This window comes from Erithacus rubecula (genome assembly GCF_903797595.1).
Source record: "Erithacus rubecula genome assembly, chromosome: 3".
In the NCBI taxonomy this organism is placed as follows: Eukaryota; Metazoa; Chordata; class Aves; order Passeriformes; family Muscicapidae; genus Erithacus; species Erithacus rubecula.
Window position 1 is genome coordinate 76,107,487 of NC_136689.1, and position 19,651 is coordinate 76,127,137.

At 40.5% G+C, this 19,651-nt stretch overlaps 1 protein-coding gene across 1 annotated transcript in view; it reads left to right on the plus strand.

The window, feature by feature from the left end:
- Positions 1–13,809, plus strand: part of ANKH (ANKH inorganic pyrophosphate transport regulator) — a 96,392-nt gene extending 82,583 nt beyond the window's left edge. The window contains exons 9-12 of the mRNA XM_079300272.1: positions 9,299–9,428; positions 10,023–10,146; positions 10,746–10,845; positions 13,148–13,809. Coding sequence (XP_079156398.1) covers positions 9,299–9,428; positions 10,023–10,146; positions 10,746–10,845; positions 13,148–13,264 — 471 coding nt within the window. The 3' untranslated portion in view covers positions 13,265–13,809. The remainder of the gene's footprint in view (positions 1–9,298; positions 9,429–10,022; positions 10,147–10,745; positions 10,846–13,147) is intronic.
- The last annotated feature ends 5,842 nt before the right edge of the window (positions 13,810–19,651 follow it).

Consider the following 19,651-nt stretch of genomic DNA (forward strand, 5'->3'; position numbering starts at 1 on the left):
TACTAGAAGAAATAGCTGTGCCACACCATGGAAAACAGGATCATGATGATTTCTTTCATGTAAACAAGGAAATCTGTGGATTTATTAGTGTTCTTGTGCTCAAACTAAAACATTGCACAGCAATCAAGTTACTCTGTAGAAATCACAAATTTTAATATTGGAGCAGAAAGTTTCTGATGGAAATAATGCTTTTCAGTGTTTGAAATGCTTGTGTTTTAACAAACTATGTTTTGTGGGGTCATAGTTCCAGAAGGTCAGTTACCAAGCACTGCACCAGAAGTTATAAATGGAAGGTTACGTAAGCAGCAGCTTTCTTAAAGCAGCTTGTGTTACTGCATTAACTAGAGTGAGCCTTTGCTGCTTTTTAAGGTTGACCAAGGTTATATGATTTTTTGAGGGGGGGGGGGGGGGGGGGGGGGGGGAATGTGTGGAAGTTAAGTCTCACTGCAGAACTTTGGAGTTTTAATAATAATTGGTTTTTTTCAATGCATCCCACAATATCAAGTTGCAGATTAATGCTGCCAATCCTGATTCCCCTATCACCTAGTTTACAGCAGTCAAACTTTATAGTATATTGTCCAGTTCATCCAGGTTAAAGCAGTAGTTGATCCTTTCCTGTCCAAGGTCATGCTTACAAATCTCCTGAGCTAGAAATTTTCCTGAATACCTCCTTTTCTGCTTGTAAGAATGATCAATTACCCCTGAAGACCTTCTAGCTCAGAGTAACTACTGCAGTGTCTCTCCATTCCTGGTACTTGTTGCTTACTTTCAGGAATACCTATTTATAACAAAGAAGAGCTTAGTCATGGCTAGCAAATGGCTTTAGGGAACAGTACAAACCATGTTTTCTTCAGAACTGAAGTCCTGTATAGCTTTATTTATCTTTCTTTGTAGTTCTTTCTCCTGAGTTTAAAGATAAATGAAAGAAAATGAGCTCAGTTGGTCAGAGTGCTAATAATGCCAAGGTTATGTCATTCACTTAAGAGCTGGACTCAATAATCCTTGTGGGCCCCTTCCAACTGAGAATATCACCAACTAAGAATATTGTGTGATTCTGTGAAATGTGTGTGTGTATATATATATATATATATATATATATATATATATATATATTCTGTGACATTCAGTGTCAGAAGGTGAAGCCATTGCAGAGGCCACTGGATTTGTGTTCATTTTTTTCCTATCTTTTATTATCTGTCTTGGTTTTGCATCTCTGCCTTGCTTTATTATCAAAGGTTACCACCCATCTTTACTACTAAAGTCATGGCAAATTTGGACTGAGAGGCAGTAAAATCCACAAGAATAAAAATTACAACAAGAATCTGGTCCTTCTCAAGAGGACACAACCCCAGCTGCTGACCGTGCCAGTATTTGAAATTCCCTGGTGACAGAGTTCAGTGTCCTTACCTCTTGTGAATATACAGAGAAAGAATGTAAAAAACACAGAGAACTTTCCAAATTTCCCCAACTCTCTCAAATCTTAATTCACCAATGTCTCATTACAGCCTTATTGTATTAAAATAGAATATCCATACTTTAAAAAAGGAGCATTAACTTCTAAGACTAAATCCATTTTATTTTAACTTTACTGTTGCAGACCATATGAAGGTCATGGACAGTTTTTAGAGTAATACCACTCAGCCAGTGGAGCAATTTGTTTTGACTGTCTTGGTTTTGCCCATCTCTTAAATCCAAGATTGTTTTTTTTAATCTTCAGGCTACTGGCACAAAAAATAACAATTGGAAAATGGCATATTGGCAGATAGTTCCTCAAGAAGCTCTTCACCTTTTCAAAGTGAGGTTTGTTCCCATTTCAGCAAAAATTGTTTCAGACACAAATGGAAGCATTCCTGCCTTCACAGGACCACCAGAGGCAGACTTTATAAAATCCTCACGAGGGCCTTGTCCTGTCCATGGTACTGCATTGTGCCTTTGTTCTGGAACAGAGGATTTTTTGTTTGCTCCAGTGAGGTGGAGATTAATGTCTCCTTCATGATTGTTCAGGTTTCACACAAAGGGTCTGTTCTGCATGAGTGGCTGGAGCAGGCAGAAAAGGAAGCATCAGAAATTGTCCCTGCAGCAGTTTTTGCTCATGCTCCGTGTTCACAGTAGGAAGAGCAGCAAGGGGCACAGAAAACTTGGGACAGAAGAAAGTTACTGAGTTGAAAGATGGACAGTTTTCAAAAAGAGACCAGATATCTGCCATCTTTGGTTTATTGAAGCTTTTTAGAAGTGAAGCAAAATGGTCTTCTTTCTGTAAAAAAATAAAAGCAGCATAATTTATTGGGAAGATATAACGACTACCTTAAACAATGTAGTGACCCAGCCTGAAAAATACCATCTAAGTACTTTTAGCAGCAGCTGGGGAGAAAGCAGATGTGGCATTGTGTTAATGCTATCAGAGCATCTGTGAATTGTGCATCTGCTGGACGTGGCTTTATTTCTAAAGAACGTGGTGCTCTGTCACTCTGGAAAGAAGGGGAAGGTGGGGGGAGATTTAGATATGTGTAAACCAATTATTCCAGGAGGAGATGCAAAGTTAGGGGGTGTTCCCACAAGCAAGCTCTGGTTCTCCTGCTGCTTGAAAAATTTTATGACAGATTCTAGCTTTACACCCCCTTCACAGAACACAAAGTTCACAGAAATCTATACTGACTTGCATGTGCCTGAGGGAGCATCATTGTAAGAGAATGTCCTTGTGATTCAAGTCATCAGCATTATCATAAATCAGTTTCAAATGTGACTGCAGTCTGACATTTTCACTGCTCACATATCCAGGGTTTCTTGTTTCATGGCACCCCACAATTGTTCAGGTTGGAAAGGCCTCAGGAGTGCATCAGGGTCCAGCCTTTGCACAAAGCACTGGCTGCTGTGAAGTCAGAACAAGTTCCCTGGGGCTTTGGACAGGCTATTCCTGAAAACTTTACATTTCCCACACAAGAAAAGGACCCAGTTGCTGACCTCTTCTGAGTTACAGGGTACATAGACACACATCATAATTTGTCTCAACAGAGCATCAGACTGCAGCAGCCTTTACCCTGAGATTTGCTCAGTTGGTCAGAGCACGGTGCTGATGACACTGAGGTTGTGGGGTCAATCCCTGTGTGAGTCATTCACAGAAGAGTTGGACTTGGTAATCCTTGTGGGTCCCTTACAATTCAGAATGTTCCATGTCTGTGACAACACCTCAGAGTCTCAAACAAATTGGGATGATGAATTTAGGTTGTTTGCTGTGTATAAAAAATTCCTCAGAACTGCCAAAGCTGCAGGTGTGGCTCTGCAAAGACTGCTCCCTGACAAGAAATGCAGAAAAGAGAGCATGAGTCTGCAGGCTCCTTTTGGCAAGGACCAGGTTAAGGTATGCAGCAAGCTTCTGTAGTGAGGCACTGATGCTGGTCTCCAGTGTTGTATGAAACCCAGGAATTCCTCCACAGATTCCAAAGAACTTTATGATTGTTGATATAACTGTGCTTCAAGAAAGGAAAAGAAAAGAAAACAACAACAACCAACCTAACTGGAGGAAAAAAAATCCAAAGCCCTTAAGTCTTTAAAGACAACAAGGTTTTTACTTGACTATTTTCATGATAAGTTAAATACAATTTCCCATCAACAGGGAATAATACCTTTATGGTAAAACCTAGGATTTATGATTTCTTGGCCCACAATAAAACACAAAACCCCTTCTTTGTGTAAATGAATGAGTAGCTGCACTGCCTTCCTTCATAAGAACCCTGTTAAATTCTTTCTGCATTTTTCAACTACCTGAGAGGTGCATGGTAGCTTCAGGAGGTATTAGGACTTTGTATTCTATGCCACACCTCTATTCAACACGGAAGCACACCTCAACAGGAATCTGAAAAGAGGGGTAACTATTAACTTTTCTGTTGTCTCAGTAGAGTAAGCAGTTAATAGTCACAAGCTGTCATTACTTTTATTCTTCATAAAAATACAGAAATGCTGGATTTTTTAACAATAACATGCTAGAGTAAGATTTCGAGTGAATAGCTCCAGTACTGTGTAGTCATTTGGAGAACTAAATTTTCAAGGTCGATGGAAGTATGGATTTGAAATAGCTGTAAAAACAGCACTAACAAATTAAACAACTTTTTTTCCAACATCTTACAAAATACATTATTGAACAGAGGAGAGAAAGCCAGCATTTGACATGGATGCTAGTTAGAACAAGATATTATTTTGACTTCAAAAATATAGCTGTGAAATCTGCTTATCTTGTGTGATACAAGCTCTAAAAGGAGACAGAATTGTGGAAGTTCTGTTTATGTCAGAGATATGGAGACCATGGAGACATTGGGCAAATCAGGAGATCCAAACACATAAGACTCAGGCTACTTTTTGATTTGTTTAGTGCACAGTTCAAAAGGCTAAATCATGTGATTTATATTCTTCCATAGTAACAAAAGTTATAAACTTAGCTGATAGTATCCCAAGGACCCGAGGTGCTATTCCAAGCTGATATGTGTAATGATTTTCAAAGTAAGTTTCCTCTTCCCTCACTGGGCACCATGTAGCATAAATGGTAGTAGGAAATGAACAAGGCATGGGTTAAATTAATGTACAATCCTGAATACATACATAGAACAGTATCTTTAGGGTAAAACACTTCACTTGGACAGCCATACTTCTGCAAATGTATCAGGTTCAACAAATTATATAAAACGTCTGCTGAGAGGTTTTTTGCAGGAGAAAAATAGGAACTGCATATCATCACAGAATAACCTTTACCAAGTTAACTATCTTGCACAATAAAATCTATTATTCCAGACTCAGTCCAGGTTGGCATATGTATAACCTGTTTCTAAAAACACCCATTTTGGATTCCTTTTGATTCCTTTCTGAGGAACATAGAGCCATACCATGTCTCTGCCATCTGCCAGTGTTTCTTCTTACTCAAGACTGCACAAAGTCTAGAAAAGCTGTGCTGTTGTTCATAGCTCACTGGAATAATATTTTGTGCTTTATATTTATCAATGAGTGTCTCAAAATACAGGCAGTTTTCTACAAGTGCTGAAAAGCAAATCAGTCTGGCACCCTGCAGATTACTATACACATGACAATAGCCTTTGTTAGCATAATGTATTATAATGCATTATGTAGTGGGTCTCTGAGGTTTAGTAATCCCTGTCAGCAACCAGAATAAATGGAAATAGCTTCCAGGAGATGCAAGGCCTATGAAAAGACTGTTATTTTTCAAGAACTAGAAGCATTCAGACTCACACATGCAGCCTTTGAAACAGAATCTCATGAACAATCTTTCATCACAATCATTTGTGAAAGTCAAATGCCATAATTGTACTTAAGAGAATAAAGAGAAATTGAACTGAACACCAGCAGTTCTGTACTTTCCCTATTAAAAAAAAAAAAATTGGTGCATTCTCTCAGAAGTTTTTAATTTTAACTTTTGACTATGCTTGGACACTGAATTTGTTAGCTGAAAATAGCCAGGTTCCACATCAAAATAGGCACATCTCTTTGAGGAGGGTGTCTTAAGCAACAAGTGAGAGTGCTTTTTACTTACTTTTAATGCACAACTGTATTGAAGAAAAAAATCACTAATATTAGATAACCTGCATGGGATGAAGGTGCACCAGGATTACTGAACTTCTGAAGCCTTAACTCCCTTGCAGACTGGGAAAGGCATCTCTTACACTGCACTTGCCCTGCTTTTTATGCCCTTCTTTTTGGCAGCTCCCAGTGACCTTTAGCAAGGAGATAGTACTAATCTAGCTGGAGCTTTGATCTGGGCTAGTACAGCTGCAGTAGTTTTCTTATGGTGCTGTGAGTTGTTGACATATTTAGTAAAGTTTTTTCAGATTTTACTAATGTAGAACAATTAAAGGCACAATACCAAAACCAAAAACCCTTCAGATTAATTGACATTACTAAAATCATCTCCAGAACTGCTTAGGTTACTGTTATTGATACTACAATTGATAATGCATACTACTGTCCTTATGCAGAACTGCTTATTCTCTGTAGCATCCCACTCTGCTGTTTACACCTTCATTTCTTCCTGTATTTTTAATGCACTCGTCACTGGTCAGTTGAAGTTCCAGTTAAATGATCAAAGGCTTTATCAAAACTATTCTTTCATATCTTGCTGCACTCATACCATAAGACAACAGTAAATCAAATAAGCTCTGTTGCTAGAATTCTACAAGAAAAATCTTTACTCCCAGAACACTGAAATGCTTTGGTCTCAGCAGAGTTGCCAGTAAAGCACTCAACAGCCAGCTGCAATTGCAGCCTCAAGCTGCAGTGCCACTCTGCATGCACACTGCTTGCCTCTGCAGAAACCTTCACTGTTCAGTCTTCATCTCTTGATTAGGTTAAATGAAGGTATAGCTGTAACTCTAACCAAGCCATTTATTCTATTTTTAACCTTGCAGACATGCATAGAAATGCAAGTGAGGGGAGAGAACAGTGTTAAATTCGGAGAAAGATAAGAAACATTCTGTGGGTAAATCTACTTCCTAAAATCTTTCCTGATCTCAGTTGCAGGAAGTTAGCACTGCTTATTCCAATAGAGCCAATCTCTAATTTTAGTCTGTGCCATGTTTTCCTGGACTGCTGTTACTATCTTCTCCAGTCTTCTGTCAGGCATCACCTTTTACCAAGGTGATGACAAACATCCTAAAGACCCATTGGAATCACAAAAAAGCTAACTTCATCCTATTTTCAGAATATACCATCTGTAACCAAATCAACAGCTGAAATACCTTTCTGCTTTGCATGTTCAGTGTTATTCTTTGCCTGAAGTAGAGCCTGGGTTTTTTCCACTACATTTTGCCTTTGAAATAGTAAAGTTGCAAGCACTCTAGAATTTAAATTGCAGAGGGCTTGAATGATGCAAAGCATTAATTTATTTTTCTGAGGCTTTGTTCCCTGTGGGCATTGAGGATATAATCTCTTAAGATGATGGAGAGGGCTCTCTTAGCAAAATGAAACCAGTTATCAGTATTGCAACCAAAAAGATGGAAGGATGCTGAGACAGAAATAGAAGATGCTTCTGCTGCCATGCCTCACCTCCTCAATCTGTTTATTCTTGAGCTTAGCAGCCTTTACCCAGCAGCTGCTGTAGAAGTGCTCTTTGAAGGCATTTACCAGCACAACTCTCTGCTGCTCAGGGTTGGGGAAGACTGCAGTTTGCAGCAGCTGAGGAGGAAGGAGCACATACCTCCTGGGTGTAAGTCATTATCCCTGACTGCCAAACTGACCTTACTCCTGGGAGCTGGGTGGAGACTGAGTCTGTTCTTATTAGGGCCAGGAGGAAACCTTTACAGAGCAGAATTGAATACAGTGCCTTTGGTCACTCATTAGCTTGCCTGTCTAACCATGTTCAACACTTTTTCAAGTGGCTGTTGAAGAGGGGAAGACTGCTCTCTTTGCCTTTTGCTGGCAGTGGGCAGGCTCTGCTGTAAGCATGCACGTGTGGAATCTGGCAGCAGCAGCAGCTATACTGCTCACTAGGACACTAAATGACACTGAGCAGTGCTAGCAGTGTAAAGGTCCTTGCTTTCATGAAAACAGCAAATTATAAATGAGAGTGGGCATCTTTGTATCTTACTTTATTTGTTGGACTTTGAAGAAAGAGTTGACAAAATATTCCCTGTATGACTGCTTTACTCTCCTTTTTGCAGTGAGAATACAAATGACTGCAGTCTGCCCTAGGGTGTCTCCAGCAACAAAAAAATTGACTCTGTTGTTGTACAGTAGCTTTTAATAACTGATTTTCAACCACACAACCCCCTCTGCTCTAAATTGTCCCCTCTGCTTCAGTCATACCCTGTACAAGTAGATTGGCACAAGAAGTGCTCAGTTCTTTTGTCTTCTGCTCTTGCCTTCCTCCACTTTCCATTCTCTGTAGAGGTAATGGAGATACACTGCAAGACACCATCAAATTAGTGAAGTAAAAGATGCAATTGTAACAAATAAATAGTAGTTCCTGCCCTAAGAAGAGGAGAAGAAAACTGAAGATGGACCTTTATGCAGGAATGTGAAATGTTTTGTTCACCACACAGGGTCAGAACACAGGACCTCCCACAGGCCACTCAGTGACAGGCCTTGGGAAGCTTCTGCCATGTGGGTGCTGGCTAAACAGAAAGGACAATCCCTGACACCCTACCAAAGAATGAGAGTGAAATCCCAACTGTCTTAGAGGTGGTAGGACTTCAAAGACTAGTTTGAAAAGCCATCTGAGCATGTAGGGGTGTGACAGCTGCATAAAAAGAAAAGAGCTAGGTGCTGTGATATTAGATGGTGGGCTAAATTATAGCAGAGTGGTTATGGACTCTTACAGGCTCTATTGTACAGCCAGTGTGCATGATTTACAGGGTACATAGATTTGTAACCTAACAAGAGGAGTGCCAGAGCAGTTCAGGTCCCTAGTTTTGCACCGTTCAGTCAGTTCACTTCCTTAATATTCACTTTACAATAAATAACAATATAAGAATAATAATAATAATTATTACAAGAATATTGTTACAAGGATAACAACAAGAAGTCATTTTTTAAATTGCAAAATCAATTAAATAACCAAGTAGTTAGACTAGAAGGTACACTTTCTTATAGGGAAAGTCCTGTAAGGACTATCAGGACTGTCCTTCAGTGAGTGCCTTGAACTGAGTCCAGACCTGCAGCTGCCAGCAGCCCCTTCAGCTCAGGTGGAAGCCTCAGGACTGACCAAAGAATTAAACAGCATGTCCTACCACTGTACCAATTGTCATGGGTTTTTCATGGAAATCTTACTTTCCTGTATGGACTAAACAGCACACTCTTTATTGAAAACAACAAGACTTAGTGGATTTGTAGCCTTAGAGTGCCAGGTCTGCAGGACTGTGCTAAACACCTTTGCCTTGCTATCAGACTTACTGCATACAGCAATACTCTTTCCAGCAGATAATTTAAACCCCTAGTCTCAGATTCAAGTCAGATCTCTGGGTCTTGGAGCACTAGAAATCTCCAGCTACTAAAATATTTTATACTCTGTTTAGGAGTATAAGTGTTCTAACCAGACCAAGTGCTGTAATTCTTTCTTTATACATCACACATGGTATGTGAGGAAAATGAAGAGTAGTAATTGCTTCTGAAGTTAAGGTATCTCTCTTATGTGCATGTGTATTTGAATGCAAGCTAAATATAAATGTACAGTATGTCTATTTACCATTAGTAGAGTTATCTACTCATCAGTAAACAAATATTTTGTAGGTCCAGGAGCGCCTACCTTTTCTTGTGCTACTCTTCTGAAATACATTTTTTTTTTTAATTTTGTTTTTTCTAGCTCTGTTTTGTGATGTTTTGGACGCCAAACGTGTCAGAGAAGATTTTAGTTGACATAATTGGAGTAGACTTCGCTTTTGCAGAGCTGTGTGTCGTTCCTTTGCGCATCTTCTCCTTTTTTCCACTTCCAGGTAAAAAATAAAAGCAAAATAAAAGTTCTGTAAACTTGGCATTATGTAATAAAAGTTAATACTTTCTATCAAAGAGCCAGGCAAGCTGGACAGCAATAACCAAAATGTTTCAAATTTCTATGCAACGTATTTTAGTATTTTCTGCTTACATGGCAACATAGTTTCATAATAAAGGTAAACTACAAATACAAAAATAGGTACATGTAGATACCTGGTTTTGTGCCTGACTGTTGCACCATGTGCCACACAGGAGCCAGATGGAAAATTTTCCATGGTAGAACTTTTCTTTAGGGAAGAAGATTGTTTGGGGGTTTTTAATGAAGAAAACAGAATGGACTGTCTAATCAATTGGTTTTAAGAGAGCAGCTCTTAGGAACAAGTGCTCCCTATAACTTTTTGTTTCCTCATTTTCCCAAATCACTATATTAAAGCAATTTCAACATAAGATCTACTTTCTTTGTAGTAGGGTGCAAAGTTACCAGCAAGTTCTGCAGTGGTTATTTCTAAACAGTTCTCTCTGCATGGAAAAGTTGCATATGAGATGACTATTTTTTTTTACTATTATGCCTCTTTTTCTCCCTTGTTCATGAACAGTGACTGTCAGAGCACACTTGACTGGTTGGCTGATGACTCTGAAGAAGACTTTTGTGCTGGCACCCAGCTCAGTGCTGCGGATTATCGTCCTCATCACCAGTCTCATCGTGCTGCCTTACTTAGGGTAAATCATTATTCCTCACAGAACCCATGGGTTTGCTTTCCTCTTCATTCCTCTTCCCTGCCACTTGATAGCTGAATTTGCATTGCTCGGAACATTTTCTCCAAATACTAACCATGATACAAAACCTAAATAGTGTCACTATCTGGAAAAGAAGCATTTGCAAATTTGCAAGTGTGACTGCTGTAGACAGGCACAATAGTGATATCCCTTTGGAAAAAATACACAAATGTCAAAGAGGCAAAAACGTGTCCTAAGGTGAATTTATTTCCATATTATTAAACACACTGTTAAGAAAGCTAATGGAAGAATATCTTGTTTATAAGTTTGATAATCTATTCTACAGCACTCTGACAAGTAGAAAGTACAAGACTTTAAATTCTTAGTCCATAATTTGATTCAGCGTGCTTCTTTTACTAAACAGTGTAGCCATTAAAAACAAATGAGTCCTTTAAAATACCAGTTATTCTCTTAGGCAGTGTATTGTGTCTCTGAAGAAAATACTTCTATCAGCAGATTGGTTATACATGCCAGTGAAAATGTTACCATGCATCATGCATTCTCACACAACAATGACTGCTTTCTTTCTGTGCCTCCAACAGAGTTCATGGAGCCACTCTTGGAGTAGGATCCCTTCTCGCTGGTTTTGTAGGAGAATCCACCATGGTTGCAATTGCAGCCTGTTACGTCTATAGAAAACAGGTAAGAGTTAGTCTCTGTGGGATCTGGTGAAAGCAGGTGATGAATATAGTGGATTTTAGTTCAGATTAAGTTACACTTCAGCAGTGTAACTCCCCAGAATCCTCACTTCATTTTGCTTCCTTGTTGAATCTCAGGAGTGTGCTTCTTGGAAAATCTTTGGTTTGAAATAAAACCAAAAGGTGCTAATGGGCATCTAGGCTGTGGGACATGGTGGTCTGCAGTCAGAGAGCCTCTTCCTTCCCGAAACACACATCATGGATATCCTGTCCTTACCACCAGCAGTTTTGTGCTGTACTTTGCTGCTGCAGTACAATGTAGCATCTTTATGTAGGCATAGGAGCCATTCATCCAAGCTTACAATGTGTGTATCTATATGTATATAGAATCATAGAATCTCACTGAGTGATAGAAGGGTTTGGGTTGGAAGAAACCTTAAAGTAACAAGGAGTTGTCTCCCATGGAATGTGTTATGTAGTGTTATATAGTGTATACATTTTTATCTGTACATATACACTATATAATATATATCTCTCTGTGTATATACTTTTATTTCTGTATAAAACCATAAGCACTCGTACTTGACGATTTTATGCTGCAAATTGACAAAAAGTATAATGCTTCTGGTTTGTTGCTGTCTATATCTTAAAACAAGATATATTGTGCAGCAGTTGAAATAAGAGCTTATAAATAATTAAACAGGTGCATTTTTACATACTTTAAACACTACAATTCTGCATGTGTAGAGTAACAGTGATACGTGGATGGTGAAGAGGATTCCACTAAATTAAGTCAAACACAGGGTAAATATTGGCTGGGTGACTGGGTACATTGCAGTACCTGTGTGTTGTTCCCTTCCAGTTATGTGTTCAAGGAACTGTGTAGGTCTAAGTCCAAGCAGAACCAGCAAGGTGTGTACATCATTCTATAGTACAGAAGGACCTGGTGGATGGGAACAGAAAATATGATCTATGCAGCGACTTTTTGTTTTTCAAATAAGACCACTTACTAAGTGCCCAGTGGAAATACCCACCACTTCTATTTTTGGAAAAAAAAAAAAAATAAAAAAAAAGAAAAAAACCTAGAAGAAAAGAAAATGGAATATCTAAAAGCCTTATATTGGAGCAACCTAGAATCAGTTTTGATATGTGTTGACATGACAGTGCAGGCCATGGCAAGAGATCAAAGTGTACAAGATTCATAAGACAAAGAAGTGCCATAATCTCTGTCATGATTAATTTGTCATATTCTCCTTGTAAACCAAAGAGTAAAACTTCTAGACACTGAAATGGTTTGTCTTGACCTGTGGTTTCACAACATCCTCAATGCTAGTTTGTTACCATAGTAGCCCACAGAGTCTTTCTGGCCAGGGAAATTGTGCTTAATTTTTCTCAGTGGTGATGCAGGTAGTAGGAGTAATAACTGTGCCAACCTGATTTATTCTTTATTCAGTGTGACAGTGGCAGAGCCAACCAGTAGCTCTAAACACAAGGTTATTCTCACCTGCAGCTGGAGAGCTGCAGATCAAATGTTGTGTAGATACCTCTGAAATTTTGGGTCTCTGATTCACCCATCTCAGCTGAATCAGTAATACCTGTGGGGGATATTTTGTCAGCTGTACAATTGTTTTCAGTAAAACTAGTCAGCCTGCTGAGAAGTGGGTAATAAGGAACAGATGCTTCAACTTGTTTTGTAGGGGGCTGAACTCTTCTTAGCTTTACTAATCCAGGACATCCTGGATGAATCATAGGACTCTTGAATGACCTCCTGCTCCTGCTAGCCAAAAATACTCTAATATTACTTGGCCTTGGTGAGGCTAGGGATCACAGTGGATCAGCAGCATTAAGAAAGGCCAGAATGCTCACATCCTGTAAAATTCCTGAAGTTTGACCTTTGAGAAATTAGGTTGCCACCTCGCCTCCCTCCCTAGAGAAGCTTTTATTCTCTCACATTTTGTTTTTCTTCCTTTTTTTTTAAATAAAAAGTCTGTGATGTAAAAGATTCCAGATGCTCTCTTCCCTCCAGTCATGCTGAAGCCTGTTTTGGATGTTGCTTAGCATAAGAGATGCCTGATTGCATTTATGTTAGAAAGGAAAAACTTGAGCCCCAGAAAGGCTATGAAAATCTCCTAAATTAAGCCAAGTTATTAGTGGCAAGCCACAAATATGACAAAAATACTCTAGATTTTAATAACCTACTCTAAACAAACGATTTTCTCACCTCAGTTCTCCCAATGTCCAGAGTTGGTGGGAGTGTGTTCATGCACAACTTACTGATAGGTTTGTGGGTGCTTGTTTCAATCTAGAAAAAGAAGAGGAATGAGAATGAGACAGCTGCAGAAGGTGAAGACTCTGCAATGACTGACATGCCTCACACGGAGGAGATGACAGACATCGTAGAAATGAGAGAAGAGAATGAATAATAAATGGGATGCAATTGTTCTCTGCAGGGACGATTGGAGTGACGCTTCAGCATCTTGTCGTCTCTCATACTTTTTTGTTTGTTCGTTTTTATTTTTGTAATAAAGAGGCCTTGATTTAAAAGGTTTCAGATAAATTCTCTAGCATACTGAGTATGCTCTCACTGATGAGGGACCTAAAAAGAGGTCTTTGCTTCTTCTTTTTTTTTTTTTTTTCCCAATTGATTTTTTTTTTCTCACTCCATGCAAGCATAAAAGATACAATTGCATCACTGTAGAGTCTTCCTTACTTATGCATCCACCTTCTCTGGACAATCTGCATTTGTCAACCAAAGCCCTGCTCCTGTGCACCTGTGTGTGTGCAGACCTCGCACACACACTGCCAGTGCCACTGGCTCAATGCTACTGCCATAACCCCACTCCTCCCCTCCCTCCTTTTCCTTCCCTTTCTTTATGAGAAATGGAAAAGAAGTTTGGAATACAGAGCTTTATTTTACTTGCTTGAAAATGACTTTGCTACATAAACTAATATACTATGGTGAACTTTATCTTTTTGTTTGGTCTCATCACTAGAGCTTATACTGCACAGGGTACAAGACAGGGAGGAATGTGGGAGTCTCCCCATAAAAAGTGGAGAAAAACAGGTTCCTCTCTCATGTTGAAAGTGTGTGGATGTGTATATACACACACAGGTACATGAACAGAGACATACATATATATATATTTATATATATATATATGCATATGATAAATAAAATGCACACAGGACAAGAACTCTATTCAGCTTTCATTCCATCTGAAAGATAGTAATCTTTTGAAAAATATAAACATTTAATTCAGAATTTTCTTGAATCATTAAATCCCATCTTACATATAATTTTCTTTAGGAAAAAAACATGCACTTTCCTCTTGTGAAGAGGGTGATGGCAACTTGATAGACTTTGACTGTATTTGAATAAAATGAAAATAAATATTGACAAGCTTTACCAAAGTTCTTGTCCACTGATCTAACTTTAATTTTTAAAGGTTGATTTGTTCTCTATTATCATTTCTGGTGCCTCTATATTGAAAAAGAATAAGATCAGATGATGTATGCAGAATACCATTCTAGATGGCATTACTACTCGTAGTTCCATGAAACTTTTCTATAGAGATGTACACAAACTCTGGTGTGTGTATGCATGTGTACATATACTCCTGTGCACATGCACACGCACACACACAAATGTATGTTTTGCTATAATGTATTTACCTATGCAGTAGATCAGAATCCATATGGTGAAGCTCAAGTAGTGATGGTCCTCCAGGATGAAGTGAGCAGATCTGTTGGCTCTCAGGGCAGCGCTGTTGGGAGCGAGGAGCCGCTCACATCAGAGCTGTGTGCTCTGCTGGTGGCTGGGGTGTGCCTTGAACGGCAGAGTGAGCTGGGGTGGGAGGCTCAGGATGGCTGGAAATGAGGCCTGTGCAACAGGTGAGCGAAGCAGGGAGGTTTTGGGTGTCACTGGTGCTGCTGTGGCAGCAGCTTGTGTTCTTGTGCTCTTCTGTGTTTGGCTGCGGGGCAGCGCTTGTTACCGGTCTGTAGCAGCTTGGGTCCTTTCAGATTTAATCATGTCAGGGTCTGGAAACCATTATCCTCCACCCTATATCCATCAATCAGTTAATTTAAACCTTATTTAGTAAAAGTATATTTTTCTAAGTTGTGGAAATTATTATTTAATTGTGGACAAATTCTGTTTCTAGATTTATTTGCCAGGTAGTCCCAGCAATCAGAGAACTGATCAAAACTAAACATTACTTTAAATGTTTTATCAGTATATGTGTATGTAGACATACACATGTGTATAAATATATATATATATATTGTATATTATGTACATTTATTTTAAACTACAATACGTTTCCTATTTTTCCAAGCTCAGCTAAAAATGTCTCTACTAAACTACTGAGTTGACTAGTAACCAGTTATGGCCATCATGAAAGGCATTGTATCAATGAACTCTATGTTTTATTGGAAAGATTTGTACCAATTTGTTACATGTGCAAATACAATAAGAAAAAAATGTAGAAATTACTGTGTTAACTGATAGATTTGCAAAATCAGTTTATGAGCAGTGGCACTAGGAGGGTAAGACTAAAACCATGTTTGCTGTGTCACCACAGGGTAAATACTTCTTGACAGTAGTTAAAAATAAATTCTTTTTAAAAAACCCTCAGACAAATTAATGTGTGCAGGATGTAGACTGCACACATTCATGAATACAGATTCTCAAACAGTCATGTGTATATAATGTGTATATAGACAGTTGCAGATCACAGTGGCCATCTGAGGTCTTCTCTATTCATGTGCTTTTGGTTTCTCCAGTACATTTGTCTCCAAGTACACAAGATGCAGTTTTTCAGGAACAGTAGAGATGAAGCAGGAAAATGTTTTTGTGTAATATTTCTTTTGGTACATGACCAAAATTCAAACAGCAGTATATTTGAAGAATTTTGAGCATTACGTGTAGGTTTCAAGGTAATGATTGCACCCAAAAGTAAAAATCTGAAAACAAAGGGTAACACTGAGACTTGTATTTTAGATAAAATATGAACAATTATTAAAAAAAAATAATTATTGGTCACACAGAGCTAAACTAATGGCACTGTAAAAGATAAAATTTCAAGGAGGATTGTGTGTAAAGGACTTACTAGTCCTTTACTTTGCAAGATACTGAATGAGCACAGGAGTGGTGGGATTTGGGCAAGAATTGGAGCAGTGGCTCAAGGACACGAGCATTGCATCTCTGTGCTTCCTGCACGTCTTGCATTTCTTTACATTTCTCTGCTGGATGAACAGAATGTGATGCCATTTCTGCAGGGAGGGGGTCCCAGCCAGCCCAGGCCCAGGTGCTGCTGGGGGGCAGGCAGGGTGCTCAGCCAGGAGGGAGCTCTCCCTCTGTCCCTTGCAGACACTGGGGTTGCTGCTGGGGCTGCTGCCAGGAGCTTCAGCAGCTTCCTGAAACCTCGCTGCTCCCTTTCAGTGGCAAATTGAGCTGGGCTGGTGGAGCAGCCAGTGTGATGGTCTAGGAGGGCAGGGGGCAGACATCCTCTGTGGCCAAAGCCCAGCCAGAACATCACCAATAGTGTCTGTCAGGTAGATGCTGGTACATGCCCTGTCCTGTTCTTCCTTTCCAAAAGTGCTTCCTTGAGTTCTACTAAAATGACTTAGCTGTGTCTCTCTTGTGCTGTTGCTTATGAAATGGCTTTCTGTCTCTGTGGTGATTATTTTGCAATAGAAACCCATCCTGTTTCTGAGAGCTGAAGCACCGTCATCTCAATGAATTGCACAATCGAAATTACAATTATAAGAGAAAGGAAGTTGATGTGCATCTTGCATCTTTGCAGAGCAGCTCACACAGTGGGAATTAAGAGCAGAACACCGATAAACTGGATGAATGTTCCTCGGCTTTCAATAAGTACCTAAAGCTGTGTTAACGTGAGCTGAGCTTTCCTTTTTCAGCGTTACGAGCCCGCAGTGCGGGTTTCCCCCGTCCCCTCCCCAAGTGCTCGATGGGCAGAGCTGCCTCCCATCCGTGCCCGCAGCCCTGGGGCTCCTCCCGCTCCCCGCCGCTGGCACCGCTCCGGGCAGGAGGGATCGCGCCCCGCTCCAGACAGCGCTCCTAAGCCAGAGCAGCGGGCAAGTCAGAGACGCCTTTTTGTTTTCTGCTCATTCCGCAGCTGAGCGTCTCCTTTGAGCAGGAGATTTATATCTGGCTCTTGCCCGGTGTTTCGCCGAATTGCAGCCAGAGAGAAGCAGCCCCAGACGGACAGGGCTGGCTGATGAATGCGGCTGATTCAGGGCGGGCCACGGCCCACGAACAGAAACCTTTTGAAGGCAGGAGCGTCTTCTTTTGTGGGATGGCGCCTGGTGCTTCCAAAGGAGGGAGAAAGGATGCTTTCAGAGCCGGGCAGCCAGAGGCGTCAGGCAGAGTTTGGTGCGGGGCTGCGAGGTGACGAGGGAAGCACAGCATCCTGCATCCCAGCATCCTGCATCCCAGCATCCCTGCATCCCTGCATCCCAGCCCCTGCTGGATGTGCAGCGCAGGGTGGGGTACGGGCTGGCGATGGGCCCCGCCTCTCCCCGAGCCCGTGTGCTTGTGGCAAAGTTGGCAGAGGCTGGAGGGCAGCGGGTTGTTTCCTGGGAATAGTGGCAGCAACCCTTGGAAAGCCGTGCACATGTGTACAGGTGTGCGTGGGATAGTGTTGAGCAGGCGAGTTTGTTACGACCTTTGAATAGTTCCTTGGAACAAGGGTTCAAGTCTAAACATGATCTCAGTGTGGGACTAATACTAAGCCGTCTTTTAAAGTTGCAGTTTAAGCTACATGAAAGAGTAAATGAAACAGCAGACCTTATACCATTAGGCTAAAACATGACTTAGATTAGTGAGCTAGAATGGGAGAGAAAGAGGACATATTGAAAATCTTACAGATACTGTATATCCCTCCTAAAGATAGCAGCATAGTGTGGAGGTGAGTGAATCAGAGGGCAGAAAACACCATTTCCCTTTCAGCTGCCCCGAGAGGGACTAAAAGATGAGGAGCAGTGTGTCCATATAACATAATTTCTAAGAATGCTGGTTTCCCAGTAGAGGAGCCTTAGAGACAGCAGTGTGAAATGTTTTTGACGATGATTCAAGCAGAAATAAACCAGTGTGCAGGTTTGATAATGTGCAGTAAGGAGGCACGAAATGTCTTCCAGTCTCTGAATAGCAGACAGGGCTGCATTGGGGAAATGTCACTTAAGTATTAATGAAACATGACAAAATTATCATGGTTTTGGTGGCAAATTGGCATGTTCAAAATACCAGCTTAACCATAAAATGTTAGGATTACCTTCCCTTGTTCATGTTTGGTTTTTAACTAGAGTACAGCAAACCATCTATTTTGAAGGGAGTAAGGTCCTGTGGAAGGGTTGCAGTGCAGAACAGGCTGTGGGGGCTTGTGGTAGAGTCCCAGGTAGGAAGAGGAGCTCTGAATTTATACAGTGCCCTGCAACACACTGCATGGCAGCCTGGCAGCACCATGAAAAGGGCAGAGTTGTCAGCTGAGCTGCAAACTGGGTCCAAGCATGGTCGCAGTCTGCAGCAGCCCTGCAGAGCAGCAGGAGGGCATGGGATGCAGGGCAGCCCTGGCTGCTAGCTTGGGATCAGGCAGCTTGTCTGGACTTGCTTTGGAGAGCCAAGCTCAATTGTCAGTGCATAGATGCAGCCCTCAGCAAAACCACTGCCAGACTTCTCAGTAATTGGCACCTCCTGAACAAAAAGACTAAAGACAAAATACGGGGGCAGAGAGATGGAGCTTTAGGCTCGGCTTGGAGCACAGACTTGCACAGAAGGGCTGCAGCTCCTGCAAATTAATTGTAGGGTTAGAGAGTGAGCTTCAGTCTCAGCATTTCATAACCATGACATCCAATCCATCTCAGTAAAACAGAAGAATGGCAGTATATTTCTAGGTGCTCTTTGTCTGTAATCCTGAGGGGAAACTTTTCCTTAGTTTTACCAAATCTTGTCACTGCTCAAATCAATTTATTAGTTTTACCTCATTATTTTCTGTCATTCCAAGTTCAGTGTCTTCAGGCATTTCCTCATTTTCTTCTGAAGGTTCCTGCTAGGTTTATTTTGTCTGTTGGCATTTTGAGAAGGAAAATGTAATCGTCATGCTGACTGAATGTCAACTAACGCTGTGATTAAAAAGGAGCTTACAACAAAACTCTTCTTTGATGGACTGTTTTTTGCTTCACACTTGCTAAGCTAAAAAGGAGAGTCAAGAAGTAGAAGGAATTGGGGGGCATCTTTATCTAAAATGAAGAATGAAATGAGTTAATTCAAGTTAAATGGGTTAATTTGAGTTAATTTTGTAAGTCCGGCCTTCCTAAGTCCAGTCACCTTGTGACTTTGTATGAAAACCTTTACCCAGACTTTTCCAGCAAAGTTAGTGCATCCCCAGAGCAGCACAGAATAGTTTGTGGCACGCAGGTTTTGTATTTCACAACTGAATGTATAACAATGAGTTGAAAAGCTGGATTAACAGGGGCAATCCATTAGGTTTAAAATTTATCTGGACATGAGCAGCCTGGTCCAGCATCAAAGGTGGCCCTGCTTTGAATGGAGGGGGCAAGAAAGCTGCCTGCCATCCCCTTACAACATAAATTGTTCTCTGATTCAACCAGGAACCTAGAGAGGTCCATTCATCTTAAAGGACTTAAGATTGCTTGCCTTTTTTTAGGCTTTTGGTTCAGGACTGAGAGACAGTGCCTAATAGGGGTCTACAATTCAGATATGTGAGCAAAAATGTTGAGCTGCACAGATTCTTTTGCTGATGACAAAACTTTGGTATTGCAGAGCCAGCTTT